This window comes from Chelonoidis abingdonii, chromosome 26, assembly GCF_003597395.2.
Source record: "Chelonoidis abingdonii isolate Lonesome George chromosome 26, CheloAbing_2.0, whole genome shotgun sequence".
Taxonomy (NCBI): Eukaryota; Metazoa; Chordata; order Testudines; family Testudinidae; genus Chelonoidis; species Chelonoidis abingdonii.
In genome coordinates this window covers 2,618,365-2,639,327 of record NC_133794.1, presented here as the reverse complement: position 1 = coordinate 2,639,327, position 20,963 = coordinate 2,618,365, and the positions used below count along the sequence as shown (strand labels likewise).

General features: G+C 51.6%; 1 protein-coding gene across 1 annotated transcript in view; it reads left to right on the top strand.

Annotated features, from left to right (window-relative positions):
- Nucleotides 1-20,963, top strand: part of LOC116826049 (complement C3-like) — a 78,050-nt gene that overhangs the window by 53,730 nt on the left and 3,357 nt on the right. The window contains 9 exon segments of the mRNA XM_075061173.1: nt 3,541-3,699; nt 4,920-5,070; nt 6,036-6,087; nt 6,289-6,376; nt 7,905-7,994; nt 8,437-8,542; nt 9,993-10,082; nt 13,115-13,201; nt 20,729-20,812. Coding sequence (XP_074917274.1) covers nt 3,541-3,699; nt 4,920-5,070; nt 6,036-6,087; nt 6,289-6,376; nt 7,905-7,994; nt 8,437-8,542; nt 9,993-10,082; nt 13,115-13,201; nt 20,729-20,812 — 907 coding nt within the window.

The following is a 20,963-nucleotide window of genomic DNA, read 5'->3' as shown; positions in this document are numbered from 1 at the left end:
CACCCTCAGATCCTTGGGCTTGCATGCCCCTGCCACACAGTGGAGATACTTCCGCCCGCAACCTCCTCAATGGTTCCAGCAGCAGCAGAACCACCAAGACAATTCTTGGAGGAGGAACTGGAGTGGCAAGAGGAGGCAACATCCCTCTGCTAATCAAGGCTCTGGCCAGCCCAAACTGCCCTCTGGCCCTAAAGCGGCCTTTTGAGGGTGTGATCAAGGATGGCGTTCCAGACCAGAGACTGGATCTACCCCGCCTTACCTTTTTTCCTCCCAACTATCCCCTTTCCACCATGCATGGTCCCATATCACGTCCGTCCACTGAGTGCTCCACATGGTAGAGAGGGGATACTCCATCCAGGTCTGTGCCCTCCTGCCTTCCCACCCCCCTTTCCCATCCCTCTTCAGGGACCCTATTCATGAGCAACTTCTCATTCTGGAGGTGCAGTCATTCCTAGCACTAGGGGCAGTGGAGGAGGTTCCACTGGAACACAGGGGTAAGGGTTTTTATTCCTGCTATTTCCTAATACCGAAGGCCAGGCGTATCCTGGACCTGCGGAACCTCAATAAGTTTGTGAGGAAACTCAGGTTCCTCATGGTCTCCCTGGCCTCCATCATCCCTTCACTGGATCCAGCAGACTAGTATGCCACCCTCAACTTGACAGATGCATATTTTCACATAACAATCGCGCACAACTCCAGAAAGTTCCTCAGGTTTCTGGTCAATGGTTCCCATTACCAATTTACTGTCCTCCCGTTCGGCCTGTCAGCAGCAGCTTGAGTATTTACCAGTGCATGGCAGTTATCGCCATCTTTCTGCAGAGACATCAGGTACTGGTGTTTCTGTACCTTGATGGCTGGCTCGTCAAAGGCCGCTCCAGGGCTCAGGTGGAAGCGCTGGTGGCATTTATCAGAGGCACCTTCGAGAATCTGGGCCTGTTACTGAATGAAGCCAAATCGACTCTGTCCCCAGTCCAGAGGATAGAGTTCACAGGGACGGTACTGGACTCAACTCAAGCCAGAGCATTCCTCCCACAGGTGAGATTCCAGGCCCTCAACACCATGATCCAGGGACTCATGCAGTTCCCCACCACCACCGTGTGGTACAAAATGCCAAACTCAGGCTTCATCCGCTTCAGTCATGGCTTGTGTCAGTGTACAGACCTGCCAGGGACAGTTTGGACAGGATCGTGACCCTGCCTCGCCCTATCCTCGACTCGCTCCGGTGGAGGACAGACATTCAGCAGGTGTGCTCAGGAGTTCCCTTCGCTGCCCCACAGCCATCCCTAGTGCTGGTGATGGATGCATCAGATTTCAGTTGGGAAGCTCATCTGGGGGACCGCAGGACTCGGAGCCTCTGGTCGCAGACAGATCTCGGTCTTCATATCAATGTCGGGGAGGTCAGAGTTGTGCACCTAGCGTATCAGTCATTCCGCCCTTATCTAACAGATCGATGTGTATCGGTCACAATGGACAATATGACTGCGATGATCTATATCAACAAATGGGGGATGCACGCTCCTCTCCCCTGTGCCAGGAAGTCCTCAGGCTATGGGACTTCTGTATAGAACACTCAGTCAATCTATAGGCGTTGTATCTTCCTGGGGTCCAGAACGAGCTGGCAGACCACCTCAGCATGTCGTTCCACAGCCACGAGTGGTCCCTTCACCTGGACGTCACATGTTCATTCTTCCAGAGGTGGGGCTGTCCCCTGATCAACCTCTTCACCACGTGACGCAACAGGAAGTGTCAGCAGTTCTGCTCCTTCCAGAATCATAATCTGGTTTCTACAGTGGACGCGTTCCTCTTCCATTGTGGTGTACCTCTTCTATACACCTTGCCACCTATACTGCGTATCCACAAGGTCCTGCTCAAGATCTGCAGAGACTGGGCTTGGGTCATTCTCATAGCACCAGCCTGGCCCTGTCAGCATTGGTACACGTCTCTCCTAGACATGTCCGTGGGAGCCCCGATTACCATGCCGCTCTTCCAGGCCTTCTCAGTCGGGATCATGGGCGTCTCCAACACCTGAACCTGCAGTCGCTCCATCTCACAGCATGGAGCTCCATGGCTGAATCCATTCAAGCTTTCCTATTCAGAACAAGTCAGACAGGTCTCTCTCAGCGTAGGAAACCCTCCACTCCACATACCTGGCCAAGTGGAAGAGACTTTCAATCTGGACAGCACAATGCAACTTGCCTTCAGCACTAGCCTTGGTGCCCCACATTTTGGATTATCTTCTCCATTTGAAGCAGGAGGGTCTCTCCTTGTCTTCTATAAGAGTGCACCTGGCTGCCATCTCGACTTTCCATCTGGGGGTACAGGGCTGTTCAATTTTCGCTAACCCTTTGGTCAGCTGCTTCCTGAAGGGCCTTGACAGGTTGTACCTGCACGTCTGCCAACCAGTTCCTGCTTGGCACCTCAACTTGATCCTCTCTAGTCATGGGGCATCTCTTTGAGCCTTTAGCAACATACTCCCTGCTCTTTCTTACATGGTCGCTTTCCTGGTGGCGGTAACTTCAGCCCGGACACCGTATTTTATAAGGACAAGGTTCAGCTCAGGCCCAATCCGGCCTTCCTCCCGAATGTTGTGTCGCAGTTCCATATCAACCAGGACAGTTTCGTCCCAGTTTTCTACCCTAAACTCATTCGAGTAGCAGGGAGCAGAGGCTCCACACTCTAGACGTCTGCAGAGCGCTGGCCTTTTCCATCGAGAGGTTGAAACCATTCAGGAAGTTGGGTACAGCTCTTGTGGCAGTAGCGGACAGGATGAAGGGTTAGCCAGTTTCGACCCAGCACATTTCATCATGGATTGTAGCCTGTAGCACTCAGTAATGCAATCTAGCAGGGATCCCGGCACCCCTGATAACGGTGCACCCAACAAGGGCACGAGCTTCATCAACAGCATTCTTGGCTCTAGTCTCCACCCAGGAAATCTGCAGGGCAGCAACGTGGTCATCCATACACATTTTCACTGCGCCTTATGCGATTACTAGGTAGGCAGAGACGATGTAGCCTTTGGTAGAGCAGTACTCCAGTCAGCGGACAGCTCCAACCCCACCTCCTAGATTTGGCTTGGCAGTCACCTGATTGGAATTGACATGAACAAGCACTTGAAGAAGAAAAGAGGTTACTCACCATTTGTAACTGTTGTTCGAGATGTGGTGTTCATGTCCATTCCAGTACCTACCCTCCTACCCCTCTGTCGGAGTAGCTGACAAGAAGGAACTGAAGGGGTGGCGGGTCAGCAGGGCTATATATTAGGTGCCATGAGGATGCGACTCCAAGGGGCACCCAGGCAGACCCGACAGATGCTACTAAGGGAAGAATCTTCCGGCCAATGTGCACGTGCTTGCACACACTATTAGAATGGACGTGAACAACACATCTCGAAGAACAAGTTACGAAAGGTGAGTAACTGTTTTTTTCTTTCATTGTACTTTTGGTTCCTCTTCATTAAAAAGTTTTATCTAGAAGCTGTCAGATGTTCAGTGTAATAGGACAATACAGTGTAACCCTCTTGTCTTTCTTCTGGTGTTCTAGGCCACCATCATGGTGTTCCAGGCTCTTGCGCAGTACCAGATAGACATTCCGCAGCACAAAGACATGAATTTGAATGTTACTATTCTCCTGCCACACCGTGCTAGTCCAATAAAGTACAACATCTTAAATCACAATGCTCTGGTGGTCCGAACAGCAGAGGTATCGTGCTTCTCTGTGTGATTAGTAGATACCACTGATTATAGAGAGAGGGGATTTGACTAGAACCTCGTATCCAAAGCCTTTTGGGACGGGGAGGGGAATTCATATTCCCAGCACCAGATCCACATGCATCCACACTTTTGAGTCAGGTTTTTAACACCAGAAGGGACCATTATGATCATCTCATCTGACCTTCGGCATGACACAGTCCAGAGAACCTCACCCACTAATTTCTGCATCAAGCCCATAACTTCTAGCTGAGCGGTGAGATGTCTCTTAGGTAGATATCCAGTCTTGACTTAAAGACTTCAAGTGATGAATCCACCGCATCCTGTCAGGCCCTAGGTTCTAGGCAGTCAGGCCTGGTGGTTGGAGCAGGCTGTAGACTCTGTACTGGACCAAGGGCAATGCTGAAATCAGGGTCTGGGGACAAGATGTGGGTCAGAATCCACAGACAAGCCAAATCAGGATTGAAGTCAGAGTTCGGATGCAGGCCAATGGTGAAAGCCAGATTGGAATCAGTCTGAGGGCTTATGGGGCCAGGAGGTGGATGCAGGCTGGAGCGGGGCTGGAGCAAGGTCAGAGCAGGACACAGAGGAGGCTGAAGTGGGCTGGAACAAGGCTCGGGCATGGCTGGGGCAGGAACAGGAACTGGATCAAGGGCAGGCCAGAAGCCTGGGGAGTCTGTAAGGCCGGAGGAAGGTCCCTAGCCGACTAGTGCTGTTCTTCAGAGTAACTCTCAGCTCTGATGAGGACAGTGAAATACTTGTGCCTGGGGGTCAACTGGCCTGAACTCTGACCAGAGATAGTCACTGCAGGCTTCGTTGGAGGGGTGAGTCACCACAGCTGAGTGAGCAGCCCTGGGCTGGATGGGGTTTGTCTCACACGTCCCAAAGTAAATTGTTCCAGGGTTAGTGACCTGGAGTGTGTGGTTTTGAGCTGAATCCAGAAGTAGGAGGGGATGGGTTGCTATTTAGGCTTGGCTCTGGAGAAGTAATATGTCTGGAGATCAAAGAGTTACTGCCTGGGAAGTAACCTTTTTTCTCCTTCATGCTATTGTCTCTGCAGAGTCCCCCCAGCCCCTCCGGGTGAGTGACTGTCAAACTCACCAGCTTCATTCTCTTCATTAGCTTCATTTGCCCTGTCTTTAAATAATAATAATAATAATAATTAATAATAATGAAGTACAAAAGAAAATTAACTTTGGATCAACTTTACAGACCAAATGGAATGAGGAGATCACTGTGAAGGCAGAAGGAACTGGACAAGCAACAGTAACAGTAACGATAATTTATAACGCAAACCTAAAGGAAGATGAATCTCAGTGTAAGAAGTTTGACCTGAGGGTATTGGTTGAAGAAGCCCGGGGTGGTAAGTAACCACCTGTTTTTATTTTCTGAAGCTTGCTGCCAATCCTCAGATCTGGACAAATTTGACTCAGTTACACCAGTTTAACTCCATGGACAGGAGTGGATTTACACCAACCAACCACCATCTCTGCAATCACATTCTTAACTTTGGAAAGTGTTTTTGTGAAGCTTCTTCAAACTCTCCCAGTTCCCAAGTCCTACAAAATTATACCCATAGGGCAGGCACTAAATAATATTTCCAGCTACTACATGTTCTAGGTTGCAACCAATGCAGGGTCCTTCTAGATGAGGGAGCAGATGCTGCCTTCTCTCATCCTGGCACTTGGTAGCAGCAGAGTTGGAGCATTGGATGTGGATGGGAACACAGGCCGGCTACTTTGGGTATTGTCTCCTTCTAAAGTGGAGATGAGCCCATGCCAGGAAGTCTGGTTACAGACCCAAACTTCCAGTGAACACATTTCCAGATAGCATGGGTGTGAAATCAACATGGGACAGAGGTCAGGATCTTCAGCACCCAAAACACAAGCCTCTGCTGCTTGGGCTACAGGAGTAAAGGACTGACCACTAGAGGGAGAAATGACCACACATTAGGTCCACATATGATAAAGCGATCCAGGATTTTGGCACTGCTTGTTACAGAAACAGGAGTCAGCTGTAAATTGTTCTTAACTTTCTCAGCTATCCAAGGAGTTCATACCCATGGGTTCTCTCTGTTTCAGTCTTCCTAGATTATATTTCATTTGTGCCACCCAGCTGGGAGAGGCTTTTTAGTTTGCGTACCAGTGACAGGAGTTATTTATGGATTGCTAGAGCAGAGGGGAGGTTTATTGAGGGATTTTTCACACTTACTGTAGGACCTGTTTGATTACTAAACCATGTTAGTACACCTAAAAAACAAAAGGGGGTTTTTCTGGCATGAAATTTACACTGAGATTAATTTCTTTTTTTCTTCTGCAATGTTTCTAGTTAAGAAGCCGGAAGGAGCAATGCGTTCAGTCTATATTAAAATCTGCATCAGGTGAGAACAATGCCCTTTAATGATCAAAGCTAAATAGATGGACAGGTGCAGGGGGTAGCTAGAGAATCCTGGGCTATGAATTTTTCTATGGAATGGCCAAAAAAATTATGATAAAGCAACAGGAGCTGGTGGAGCGATCACAAAATCAATGTTCAAGTGATGAATTCTGATCAAAAGGGTATTTTCTTTTCTCCTCGTTAGGTTCCTCGGTGTGGTTGATGCCACAATGTCCATCATCGATGTCTCCATGCTCACTGGCTTCTCACCGGACGTGGAAGATCTTAAGAGAGTATGTCAGTGTAATCTGAGAACAGGGAACATAATAAACAATGCAGTGGCTCAGCTGGGGCTTTCAGATGAGAAAATCCAATGCAGCAGATGAATAGTCAGGCTCCAGGGTTAAACCTGGAGGGAGAGCAGACAGCTCTAAGGATTGGTAACAGCTTTAGGAAACCGCAACCCAGTTCTCTCCACGCTGGTGATGAAATGTCATCTCCATCGGGCAGTTTTTGGGGGCCTTTTTGGGACTCAGCTCAGTTTCATTGTGGATGGGTGTTCACATCTCCGTAATCAGCTTGGCAGTTCATAGTCCCGACACCTCTGGGCTTGGTGCTTCAGTTATGAAAGTAAAAAAAAAAAAAAATTGCTTAAGCCCCGGCATCTCTTTCATTACACACGTAAGCACTGTGCATACGTATACTGTGGTCACTGAACCTGGGACCTTTATCATGAAAAGCACAACTGTTTCAGAGACAGTACCAGCTCCGTCAGCTATGGATAGGGTTGCCAACTTTCTAATCACACGAAACCGAACACCCTTGCCCCGCCCTTCCCTGAGACCCCGCCAGCGCCTCTCCCCTCCTCCAGCATCCAGCCCCCCCCACTCACTCCATATCCCCCCCCCCCGTCTCTCACTCTCCCTAACCCTCGTTCACTTTCACCAGGCTGGGACAGGTGGTTGTGGTGTGGGAGGGGGTGAGGGTGTGGATGTGGGCTCCAGAGTGGGGCAACAAATGAGGCGTTCTGGGTGCGGGAGGAGGTTCCGGGCTGGGGCATGAGATTGGGGTTAGGGAGCAGGTTAGGGCTCCGGGTGGGGATTCAGGCTCTAGGGTGGGGCCAGGGATGAGGGGGTTGGCTGCAGGAGGGGGTTCCAGGCTGGGACAAAATGTTGATTTGCAGGCGGGGGGTGGGCAGGCTATAGGAGGGCATTAGGGTCTGGGTTATGACCTGGGGCAGGGGTTGAGGTGCGGAAGGGGGTTCATGGTGCGGGCTCCAGCCAGGCAGCACTTACCTCAGTGGCTCCTGGAAGCAGTCGCATGTCCCTCCAGCTCCTAAGCAAAGGGGCCAGGGGGCTCTGTGTGCTGCCCACACCTGCAGGCATCACCCCTGCAGCTCCCATTAGCCGCTGTTCCTGGCCAATGGGAGCTGCGGAGCTGGCGCTTGAGGCAGGGTCAGTGCGCAGAGCCCCTGTGGCCGCTCCTGCGCCTAGGAGTTGGACAAGCTGGCCATTTCTGGGAGCTGTGCAGAGCCAGGACAGGCAGGAAGCCTGCCTTAGCCGCACTGTGCTACTGGCTGGAGCTGCCAGGGTCCCTGTTCGACCAGGCTTTCTGCTTGAAAACCAATCACCTGGCAACCTTAGGTGTTGAGTAAGTAGCAGGCTAGTATCTTCTGTGTAGATCCTATCATGGGAGATATGGTCACAAGCAAGACACCGAGTCACGTAGTGAGATGGTGGGTTTTTTTCACCCAGCTGCAGGACTTTCATAGAAATGCTGCCTTACCCACAATGCCTCTTGCTTTTCCTTATTCACATTTAGCTTTCCCAAGGGGTCGACAGATACATTTCCAAGTTTGAAATCGACAAAGCGCCATCCGACAGAGGCAACCTCATGATCTACCTGGACAAGGTAAGGACTCGACAAGGGGCTTCTGTGATCCTGTGTTACTTTCATGGGCTCCTACTGAGCCAAACTTCACGCCCAGATACACCCTGGCATCCCTGCAGACGTCAGCAAGTTGACAAACTGCAACCCATGGGTGAATTTGACTGACTGGCCCAGATTCAGGCTTTCCACAAGGAGCAACTGAATGGGCCAGATCCTCATCTGGTGTATGTGGATGTAGGTCCATTGACCTTAATGGGAAATGCAGCATCTGACATTGAGGTTGAATTTGCTTCTCTGTGCCATTCACTTCTTCTTTCCTTTCACTTCTCTAGTTCTTCTTTCCTCTACCTGCCTCACTTTCTCTTTTCCCAACCATCTCCCCTTCTTTTATTCTTTTTCATTCTCTCTCTTCCATCCAGCCACGCTTCAGCCTAAGCAATCCTGTTATTTCCCCCCCACCCAGGTTTCTCACACAGAGGAGGAATGCCTGCAGTTTAAAGCTCACCAGTTTTTCGAAGTTGGTCTCATTCAGCCGGCATCTGTCACAGTCTACGACTATTACACCATAGGTAACAGATCGCAGCTCTCCTCACCATTCAAGGCACCATGGCTTCAAATTCTGCTCTGGGTCACATTGGTATCATTACCTCTTGCAGTCTTTTGCTGCAGTATTTAGGCATCATTGTCCCCCTGTAACAGAGGGGATGTGCTGAGATGTTAAGAGACTTGCCCTCAGGTAAGCCCTAGACAGCTAGAAGCACAGCTGGGAGCAGATTGCCAGTTCAGAGCTCTAAGTGCAGCTTCCGTGCACACAGTCCCCTCCCACCATTGGAAATAGAACCCAGGCATCCTGAATCCCCATGTCCTGCTCTACACTAGCTCACGCTCCCTTCCTTTTCCAGATTACTGTACCCCTTTCAGGAGTCTGATTTGTTGTGCGTACCCCAGTTTACCTCACTTAAAAACGACTTGCTTACAAAATCAGACAAAAATACAAAAGTGTCCCATCCACACTAGTACTGAGAAATTGTTGACTTCCTCATTTTTTACCATGTAATTATAAAATAAATCAATTGGAATATAAATATTGGACTTACATTTCAGTGTGAGACGTGAGCCTGTTTTCACTTATGAGCCTGGTCATTCAGTGGCTGGAAAGCAGCAGCTGCTGGCCAGGTTCCTAGCTCTCAAGGCAATGCCACCACCAGCAGCAGCTCAGACGTTAGAAGACTTGAGCTGCTGCTGGCGGGAGCACTGCCTTCAGAGCTGTGGGGCCAAAGAGCAGCAGCTGCTTGCCATGGAGTTTGTGTTGTTGGCAGTGAATGAGGACTAGTTTTTCAATCCTGCTCCCATCCCGCCCCACAAGATCTACTCCCGCTCCCGCACTGTTTGTTGAATTTTTATCCTGCTCCCACTATTATGGTAGCAGGACATGTGGGCTCCCAGTCCCGCTGCAGAGCCTGTTGTAAAACTAGGCAAATATCTAGATAAGTTAACATACCCCTGGAAGACCTGTGTGTGCCCTAGGGGTATGTGTCCCCCTGGTTGAGAGCTACTGGATTAGAACACAGGGGTTTTAGACTCATAGATTTTAAGGCCAGACAAGACCATCATAATCATTTTCCTGCCCACCTCCCAGTTCCTCTTGTTCTAACATTACCCCATGCTGGAAATATATGGTCACACTCATCACCTTAACACACCCAAACAAAGGTAGCTGACTACCTCTGACTACAGGCAATAATTATCCTACTTGCCCTCTCCCCCTGTTTTACCTCCAGAGGTGAATTTGCTGCTAGCGTGATTAAGAGGGTGTCTCCAACAAGCACCAGCCCATCATTTCAAGTTGATGGTTTCCTATAGCTAAGAAAGTCATTCCCACAGACTGCTGCTCCCTTCCCCAGAGTCACCCAGTGGGACTTCTGCTTGAGTAAGGGCTTCAGGGTTGTCTCCCAGGTGCTGTAAACCACAGCTGTTCTGTGGGATGGGGAATGATCTGTGTCTTTGATCTTTCTCTAGATAACCGATGCACCAAGTTCTACCATCCTTCTAACCAGAGCGGGCTCATCAATAAGAGCTGTCATGGGGAAGTCTGCCATTGTGCAGAAGGTAAGGAGAGTCCTGTCTCTCTTTACCAATCTCTGGTGGGGCCTCCCCTGTCAGCTTTATCAGCAAATGTGCAGTCCCAGGGCCCCCCCCAGCATCAGCCCCCTCCATCGCCAATCAGGGCCCTCCTTCCCTATGGGCTCTGGGTGATTCTCACATGTGATACAGGCTCACGGCAGCCACAGGCATGATGGTCCCTGGGTCTGTCCCCCAGCCTAGAGCTCTGACTCTTGGCCGGCTGTGTCCCTGCCACAGCACCACTACATACAGGAATGGTGGGACCAGGGTCTGGGTGAGGGCACCCTCAGTGGAAATATGTGGGGGGAGGCACCTACACATTAACTTATGCACGCCTGGGGAAAGGAGGCAAGAGAGGACCCAGAAGGGACTGCAAGGCCTGGGATCAGGCCAGGGAGCAGAACAGGCCTTGGAGGCTGTAGGAATCCCCAGGACCCACCTTCCCAACCTGAATCTTGCCCCTCACTCCCACAGAGTTTCAATATCTTCCTTCACTCCCCCTCCTATCCCCTCTCCTCCACATTTGCAGATGGTTTCTACCCTCCCTGACCACCTACCCTCACCTGTGGTCCCTCCCTCTCTTCTCCAATGGCAACTCCATCTGCCAATCGCAGGAGAGCTGGCAGCAGGACATAAAAGCAGAATTTCTTTAGCCAGCTGGGTGACCGGGAGGGAGCGGGTATTGCAGTCGTCAGTTCTTCCTCTCTGCCCATCCGGTCCTTGGGGGCTGGGCCAAGCCAGCTGGTCCGTGTGTGATGTCATGCTCCATATTTTTTATGAAAATATACTTTGAATGTGAATATAATGTAACTGGAATATGCTTTATTGCAAAAGATCTCTTGTAAGGTATCCTTACAAAGCTTATAATCTACTGAGTGTGTTCATCCTGTCTGTATGAATGTATCATTCTTTTATCTGAAACTAGCAATATGAAATATAACTCTGAGATCCTATTGTAGTTATGCAAAGTGTGGGCCATTAATGGTGGTTTAGAATCTTGATGGCACCCATTGACTAGGACAATTGGTTGTAAATGGCTCTGTTTACTTGTAAGCCTTCATGCATACCTGTGTGCCAGCCAGCGGGTAATGAACTCTCACAGGACATGTGAGCATGTCAAATGATACTGAAATCCATCTTAAACCTGGTGCTCCTCCATTGAGAAGGAGGGGTGGGAACCCACAGAGAGGCAAAAGATTCATGCCTTGTGCCAAAGATATAAAAGGGAGTGGAACCGAACAAAGGGGGCTTCCAGTCATGAGAAATCCCCTAGTTACCACCTGAGCTGGAACGAATAAGGATTGTACTGGGGAAAGGATTGGGCACAGACTAGGAAGAAGTCTAGTCTGTGAAAGAAGCTTATTGGAACATCTCTAAGAGTGAGATTTACCTGTATTCAGTTTCTTAATGTATTAGGCTTAAACTTGCATGTTTTGATTAATTTTGCTTGGTAACTTACTTTGTTCTGTCTGTTATTACTTGGAACCCCTTAAATCCTACTTTTTATACTTAATAAGAACACTTTTGCTTATTAATTAACCCAGAGTAAGTAATTAATACCTGGGGGAGCAAACAGCTGTGCATCTCTCTCTATCACTGTTATAGAGGGAGGACAATGTATGAGTTTATGCTGTATAAGCTTTATACAGAGTAAAATGGATTTATTTGGTGTTTGGATCCCATTGGGTGCTGGAGACAGGAGTACTTGCTAAACTCTTTTCAGTTTAATCTGCAGCTTTGGGGGTGTGGCTCAGACCAAGGTCTGTGTTGCAGCGCCTGTCTTGCTCAACAAGACAGGGTTCTAAAGTCCCAAGGTGGCAAATAAAACGGGCTCAGAAGTAGTTTCAGCACATCATGTGACAGTCCTAAGGGGGTCTCTGTGACTGAACCCATCACACCATGGAGTGGGGCTGCACACATTGACGCAAGGCAGTCTGGGATGCAGGAGTTGCTGGGTTTCCGGCCATTCCAGCAGAGATGCTCCTCCCTGGTTATGAACCTTCACTGGAAACATACCAGCTGTTTCAATGGTTGGAATCCAGCCTGGAGGGGGCGGGAGTGACATGAAGTCAGGCACTTCTTTAAAATAGCTGGGTTCTCTCATTCCAGGATGCCCATAGCTGACACCCCTCAGCCCTCCTGCTGTCAGTTTCAGTACAGAGGCCAAGTATTGAATGAGCCATGGAGGCTCCACTCCCCACTTACTCTTAGGAAGGGATCCTCTAGAAGGAGAACTTGCTGTAGCCCTGCTGTCTGCCAGGCATACAGAGAGGCGCTCAGTCTCCGGATCTGTCCTTCCCATCACCTTTGATTCCCCATCTGCAGCTCCACTAAGTCCTGTGACCAGGCTCCTCCTGGCGCTGACCCAGGCAGAGATCCATCAGTGCAGAGAGAGAAGTTAGCTGGGATTACCAGGCCTATTTATGGTCCTTGGTTATTTCATATATCCAGGCAGAGTTCCTCTGGGCAACATCTACTGATTCCTTTGCAGAGCTATCTGGGTCTGTCTGCTCAGGAGCTCTTCATTTGGACCCTGCAACCTACCTCTCCATCTCTTGTTTCTTCTTTTACTGTGTCCCATAACCCAGGCACTGACTTTTATTTTTCCTGGTGGGTGCTCCACCCCTACTCAGCCCCTTTCCCCAAGACCTCACCCTCACTCAGCCACTTCCTGTCCCCGCTCTGCCCCGTCCCCGGAGGCCCCAGCCACCTGCTCTCTGCTGAATGCCTCCTGCCAGCCGCCAAACAGCTGTGGCTGATAGGTGCTGAGCATCCCCTATTTTTTTTCCATGGGTGCTTGAGCCCTGGAGCACCTATGGTGTTGGTGCCTATGCCCCATAACTTGACAGGTGGTTGGCTTCATGGCCACTCCCTTGTCAGAGGAGGTGGGCCTGTCATTGTGTGGCTTAGCGTGGCTCACCCAGAATTCAAATAGGTGGGCACCTGTGGGTCACTAATAACAGAGCTGAAACTATGGTCTCCCTTGGTGATTCTCTACCCATCTTCCTTTCCCACAGAAAGCTGCTTCATGCAGCAGAAAATAGAGGGTCCCATCACCCTGAACAGACGAATGGAGGAAGCCTGCAAACCTGGAGTGGATTATGGTAAATCTCTGATTTGGATCTGTGGAGTCTTTCTCCATGAGGAGAGCACAGAGACAGGGTTTGGAATTCGATTTTGATTGTAAAGTTTGCCTTTGAGGCTGAATCGGGTAAGATCTGGTCTGCTGGGGCAGAAACCTGATGAGATTTTGGGGCCTTAAACTCCCAGAAATGAACAAGATCAGATGACTGTTTAAGATTCAGTCTAACCCTAGGTATTTATCTGCCCCCTATTTCCCTATATCTGAGCACTTCACAATTTTTATTATGTTTATCCTCACAACCTCCTGTGCTGTGATCTTTTTCAAGGGAAAGGCAATACGCCGTGTTTATTGAATGTACAACAATTAACATATGCATTCAATTACACCAGACACACACACACACACACAGTCCCGCCAGTCGATAAGACGGTTACTCACCTTTGTAACTGTTGTTCTTCGAGATGTGTTGCTCATATCCATTCCAAGTAGGTGTGGGCGCCGTGTGCATGTTCGTCGGAAGAATTTTCCCCTAGCAACATCCGGCGGGTCGGCAGGCGCCCCCTGGCATGGCGCTGTTGCGGCACCGCATATATACCCCTGCCGACCCGTCCGCTCCTCAGTTCCTTCTTGCCGGCTACTCCGACAGTGGGGAAGGAGGGCGGGTGTGGAATGGATATGAGCAACACATCTCGAAGAACAACAGTTACAAAGGTGAGTAACCGTGTTTTCTTCTTCGAGTGCTTGCTCATATCTCATATCCATTCCAAGTAGGTGGAAATCCCAAGCCTTACCTAGGCGGTGGGGTCGAGATCGGGCACTGCCGAATGCAAGACAGCTAGGGCCCAGAGCTGCGTCATCCCGGATTGGCGCTTGTACCAAGGCGTAATGGGCAGAGAAGGTGTGCACCGAAGACCACGTAGCTGCACGGCATATCTCATGGATCGGCACACGAGCTAGAAAGGCAATCGATGAGGCCTGAGCCCTGGTGGAATGTGCAGTCACTCGGCCTGAAGAGGCGTGAGCCAAATCATGGCACGCACGAATGCACGCCGTGACCCAAGAAGAAATTCTCTGAGATGAGACGGGTTGACCTTTCATCCTGTCTGCCACAGCGACAAAAAGCTGGGGCATCTTACGGAAAGGTCTGGTGCGGTCAATGTAAAATGCCAGCGCTCTACGTACGTCCACTAGTGTAATTGCTGCTCTCTCCGGGATGCATGAGGTTTAGGAAAAAAGACCGGGAGGAATATGTCTTGGTTGAGGTGAAAGGACGAAACCACCTTGGGAAGGAAGGCCGGATGGGGGCGCAACTGCACCTTGTCCTTGTGGAATATCGTGTAAGGTGGGTCCACCATGAGAGCGCGAAGCTCCGAAACTCTCCTAGCCGATGTAATGGCTACAAGGAACGCCACCTTCCACAATAAGTACAGGACAGAGCAAGTTGCCAAGGGCTCGAACTGAGGAGCCATTAGTCTCGACAGAACCAAATTAAGGTCCCAGGAAGGGGCGGGGCAGCGGACCTGAGGAAAAAGGCGCTCCAGGCCCTTGAGGAACCTCGAGACCATCGGGTGAGAGAAAACAGAGGAAGCTCCCTCTCCGGCATGGAAAGTCGAAATGGCAGCCAGGTGTACCCGCAAGGATGAGAGTGCGAGGCCCTGCTGCTTGAGGTACCAGAGATATTCCAATATTACATGGATGGGGGCCTGTGTAGGTGTCGTATGGTGCGCCTGACACCAGCAGGAGAACCTCTTCCACTTGGCCACGTAGGTAGCCCCAGTGGATGGCTTCCTGCTACCGAGGAGGACTCGCTGTACTGGGGTGGAGCAATGCAGCTCCGAGTGACTCAGCCACTCAGGAACCACGCCATCAGGTGGAGGGATCGCAGGTCGGGATGGAGAAGTCTGCCGTGGTCCTGGGATATCAGGTCCTGATGGAGAGGCAGAGGGACGGGGCTGACTACTGAGAGGTTCAGCAACGTGGCATACCAGTGTTGGCGAGGCCACGCTGGGGCGATCAAGATCACTCGATCCCTGTCCCTGCGAAGCTTCACCAGGACCTTGTGCACCAACAGAAAGGGTGGGAAGGGATACAGCAGGTGGGTCGACCAAGACACGAGGAAGGCGTCCGAGATCGAGCCCGGGGCGAGACCGCGAAAGGAGCAGAACCTGGGACACTTCCGGTTGCTGCGGGAGGCGAAGAGGTCGATGTGGGGAAAGCCCCACTTCTGGAAGAGAGAATGAGCTACGTCCGGTCGAAGTGACCACTCGTGGGCTAGAAACGACCTGCTGAGGCTGTCCGCTAACGTGTTCTGGGCCCCTGAGAGGAAGGAAGCCACCAGATCCATGGAGTGGACTATACAGAATTCCCACAACCTGATCGCCTCCTGACAGAGGGGAAGAGAATGGGTCCCACCCTGCTTGTTTATATAGTGCATCGCGGTGGTATTGTCCATGAGCACTAAAACACAGCAGCCTTGTAGGTGGTGAAGAAAGGCCTGACAGGCGAGGCGGACTGCCCGTAGCTCTCGGATGTTTATATGCTATGATAGCTCCTGGGCGGACCAAAGGCCTTGTGTCCGACGAGCTCCCGTGTGAGCCCCCCAGCCCAGAGATGATGCGTCCGTTGTCAGGGACGTCGACGGTTGCCTGGGACGGAATGGCATGCCCGCACACACCAGGCAGGGGTTTTGCCACCAGCGGAGGGAATGTCAGACGCTGCGTGGGATTGTGACAACAACGTCCATGCTGTCTCTGTGAGGGCGGTAAACAGAGGCTAGCCAGATTTGAAGGGGGCGAAGGCGGAGCTTGGCGTGCTTGATGACAAAGGTGCAGGCCGCCATGTGACCGAGAAGGCTGTTTGTAGGCTGTCTATGGTGGTGACTATTGCCTGGAACCGGCTCAGAGGTAGCGAAGCTGTTGCGAGCGTGGAGTCCAGGACAGCCCCAATGAATTCTATCCTCTGGGTGGGCATGAGGATAGATTTTTCGAAATTGATCAGGAGGCCCAAACGCTCGAACAACTCCATGATGACGGCTACGTGTGCGGCGACCTGGGTCTCGGAGGTCCCGCGAACTAGCCAGTCGTCCAGGTAGGGGAAGATGCATATGCGCTGGCGACGGAGGAAAGCAGCCACGACTGCCATACATTTTGTGAAAACCCGTGGGGCAGTGGAAAGGCCGAAGGGAAGGACCGTGAACTGGAAGTGACGATCTTGCACCGTAAAGCTCAGGTAGCGTCTGTGTGGAGGGTAAGTCGAGACATGAAAGTACGCGTCCTTCATGTCGAGAGCAGCGAACCAGTCTCCCGGATCCAGGGATGGGATAATAGCCCCCAAGGAAACCATGCGGAACTTCAACTTCTTTAAGAAAGCGTTGAGCCCACGTAGGTCTAGAATGGGTCGAAGGCCTCCTTTCGACTTGGGGATTAAAAAATAACGGGAGTAAAATCCCCTGCCCTGAGTTCTTGCGGTACCTCCTCTATGGCTCCGATTTCGAGAAGCGTGCGGATCTCCAGCCAGAGGAGATGCTCGTGAGAGGAGTCCCTGAAGAGGGGTTTATGTTTGTTTTTTTTTTTTTTTTTTTTCACCTCCTCCTCCGATGGTACCCAAATTCCACCGTGCGTAGGACCCAACGATCGGAAGTTAGTCGGGTCCACGCCGGGAGGAAGGAAGAAAGACGGTTGGAAAACTGTGTAGGAGTCCGGGGAAGGACTGGTGCTCTGCTCTCGACCGCACCTTAAAAAGTTCTGCTTTGATCCTGGCGGTGGTTTGGCGGAACCATTATTCTGCCCCCCTTGAGAACCAGACTGACGTCTCCGGTTCACACGGCCACGTCTCCTATTGAAGTCCTGTCGAGGGCGTGGTGGGGGATACGGGCGTTGGGGTTGAGCCCGAAAAGACCGCCGTTGGGTCTGCGGAGTGTGCATCCCGAGGGAACACATTATAACGCGGTTGTCCTTGAGGCTCTGGAGTCTAGGGTCCCTTTTTTCAGAGAAAAGACCCTGGCCTTCAAACGGAAGGTCTTGAATTGTGTGTTGCAGTTCGGGAGGTAGGCCGGAAACCTGCAACCAAGATATCCTCCGCATTGTGACTCCTGATGCAAGGGTCCTAGCCGCCGAATCCGCCGCGTTGAGGGAGGCCTGTAGGGAGGTGCGGGAGATCTTTTTCCCTTCCTCGAGTAGACTCTGGAACTCTGGGCGGGAGTCCAGCGGGACCAGCTCTGTGAATTTGCCCATGGATTGCCAGGTATTAAAGTTGTATCTACTGAGAAGCGCTTGTTGATTAGCGACAAGCAACTGTAGACCCCCTGCAGAGTATACCTTGCGTCCCAGTAGATCCATACGCTTAGCCTCCCGCGATTTTGGGGCGGGGGCGTGCTGGCCATGGCGCTCCCTCTCGTTCACAGATTGTACGACCAGAGAGCATGGAGGAGGATGGGTGTAAAGGTATTCGTACCCCTTAGATGGTACCATATGCTTCCTCTCCACGCCTCTGGCCGTTGGGGGGATGGATGCCGGAGATTGCCAGATGGAGTCCGCTTTACCCTGGATGGAGCGGATAAACGGCAGGGCTACACGGGTCGGGGCATCTGAAGATAGAATGTCCACGACTGGGTCCTCCACTTCAGGAACCTCCTCCACCTGGAGATTGATGCTCAGCGCAACTCGGCGAAGCAAGTCCTGGTGGGCCCGAAGGTCAATGGGGGGCGGACCAGAGGTGGATGTATCCGCTACCGCCTCATCTAGCGAAGAGGACGAGACACCCGGGACCACTGGCTCATGCTCCGACTCCTGTTCCAGAGGAGGAACGGCTTCTGCTGTGCCCTCAGGGTCCTGGGTTACAGCGGAAACGTCGTCATCGGTTGGGGTAGGACGACTGACGGTGGCCTCTGGTACCCGACGGACTGAAGTCGCTGGCTGCGAAGTTGTCGTGGGATCACCCTGGGCTTGGTGGTAGGCCCAGGGAGTCCAGAAGGACCACTGTGCTGGTTGTTCCAATCCCTGGGATTCAGGGAGGGCCCGGCCGTGGGGGTCCAAATCGCCATACAGAGCGCTATCCGGGCGGGAGGACCCCGAGGGGTGCCTCGACGGCCAGGGCGGAGCTGATAGTCCGTGCAGTGGGTACCGGACGTCACGCCGTGCTGGAGAGCGGTACTGGGAATCATACCAGTGCCGAGATCGGGACCGGGACCTTTGACCCGCGCGGTGCTGGGAGGTCGACCGGGACTGAGTGTACCGACGGTGAGATCGACTCCGCCGGGATCGGTGCCGGGAGCCAGACCGCCTTGATGAGTACCGGTCCGGAGAACGCGACCTGGACCGGTGCCGCGAGTATGACCGGCGCTGAGAGGGGGATCAGTACCGGGACTGCGAGCGGCGTCTGGATGCTGATCGGCGGTAGGAGCGGGAGCGGTGCCGGGACCTCGACCGCGAATGGTGTCTGTCCGTCGCCCCGGTGGATGTTGGCCTGATCATCGCCGGCTTTCCCGCCGAAGCAAGGACCTGCACCGGCAGTGCCGGGAGTTGAGGCAGGGTAGGTATCGTGAGCGCAATCAGTTCCCTCGCCGTTGCGAAAGTCTCCGGCGTGATGGGAACAGCGAGCTCAACCAAGGCATGCGCCGGGGAGCTGTCTTGCACCGGACTCGACGGCTCTTGCCTGGCCAGAGTCGACGGTGCGGGAATCACCGGTGCCGCGGCAGGTGGCGGTGACGGGCGGCTCGGTCTTCCAGGCTCAGACTGCGGTGTCGAAGATGCAGCTGCAGGAGCCTTTGACTTTTTTGCCTTCGGAGATATGGAGTGGTGCCGGGATGACTTCTGCGCCGGAGACTGTTGGTGCCGAAGTGTTTTGGTGGTACCGGCTGTCTCCGGTGCCGATGGAGCACTTCTGGCCGGTGCGGATGCACTCGGTGCCGAAGCTGCAGGGGTCAGGGCTGCCTCCATCAGGAGCTGCTTCAAGCAAGAGTCCCGCTCCTTTTTAGTCCGTGGTTTGAAGGACTTACAAATACGGCACTTGTCCGTAAGGTGGGATTCCCCCAGGCACTTCAGGCAGCGATCATTGGGGTCTCCCGTAGGCATCAGCCCGGCGACAGGCCGAGCACTGTTTGAAACCGGAGAGCCAGGCATGAGCCGGGCCCCGGGAGGGTGAGGAGAATCAAACCTCAGCCTCTAACTATAATACAATAACTAAACTAACAACTACTAATACTATTAACAACTAACACTCTACAGCTGAACTATGAACTTAGAGAAAGACGAAAAAACGGGTGAAGAGCTAGGGAAGGTGGAGGTCAGCTAAGCGCACTCCACTCCACTGTTCCAACGACCGACACGGGCGGTAAGAAGGAACTGAGGAGCGACCGGGTCGGCAGGGGTATATATGCAGTGCCACAAAGGCGCCACGCCAGGGGGCGCCTGCCGACCCGCCGGGTGTTGCTAGGGGAAAATTCTTCCGACGAACGTGCACGCGGCGCGCGTACACCTACTTGGAATGGATATGAGCAAGCACTCGAAGAAGTTATAGTTACCAGTCCAGAGTCTGGATCAATCTAGTGGCCAGCTAGGTGGATCACGGGTACGGAGGAGCAGGGTTCCATCGGTTGCGACACGATGCTCCGGGGAAGTCTTAGCAGGATGAACCCAGGGTTTCATGGCAGGACACTCTGTTTATAGAGTGATTTTCCTTCATTGGGACCAATGAGTTTTATTCAATTACTGTTTGAGTGTGTATTTTCTTTAACTGTCTTTCTCATTCTTTATCACAGCTGTCTTGTCCCCCTCTTGTCCCCATTGATAGGTGCCTGTCTCATCTTTAGAGTTGTCAATCTGCCCTCCTCAGACATTTCAATAGGGGCGTGTTCAGCCTCCTGGCGCCCTTGTGTCTGTCTCTGGTTCCTCCCCTGTACATCTAGTTCAGCAGTGGCCTTCACACGTATCTCTCAACACATACGTTCCTCATTCACACACGAAACAGAATTAATATACACAGAACATTTTGAACAGGAATATCAAGTTGCAGTGCAAAAGAAAACAATCATGGCACTCTTTTACTTATTTTAAAATGCTAAACCTACAACAAAGTAGTGAGCTTAAAACATTTGTTACTGCCTTGAAATCAGCCCAGAAACAGATTCCAGCGGATGCATCTTTGCCAATTGGCCCATTAGGCCTTTCCTTTCTCCTATTCAAAAAGGGGTGGCTGGCAGCATATGATCAAATCATACAGCAATACATTTAATACATGCTGCATTATTATCTCATTATCCTTTATCTTTCATTCTAAATACAAACATTATATTCTACTACTGCATATGAGGCAGGTCAGTGCAATTATGCTCATTGTACTGAGGCATGGAGCGACTAAGTGACTTGCCCAAGGTCACGCAACAAGTCTGGGGTGGAGCAGGGAAATGAACCCCAGTCTCCAGCTATTGCCCTCACCATGCACCACCCTGCTCACAGCCAGTTTGGGGAGTCAGTTACACAGTAAATTTGCTACAGCAAAATACTGCAGACCTTCAACTGGTGTTTTGTATGTCTTCCTTTTATTTAAGTGTATAAAACCAGGCTTGTTAGAAGTGAAGAAGTGGGCAGGTCTGACTACTACACCATGAAAATTTTGGAAATCATTAAAGCAGGTAAGAGCTCCCCTTCTACAATCAGGGTGCAATTTCTTTGAATGGCCTTTGGGATAAAGGCTGGCATAAGAGCTATTTCTCTTAGCCCGAGGAAGTGCTAAAGCCCCAAGGCTAATCTAGTCTCATGCTCCACGGCATTAACCTATTGCCA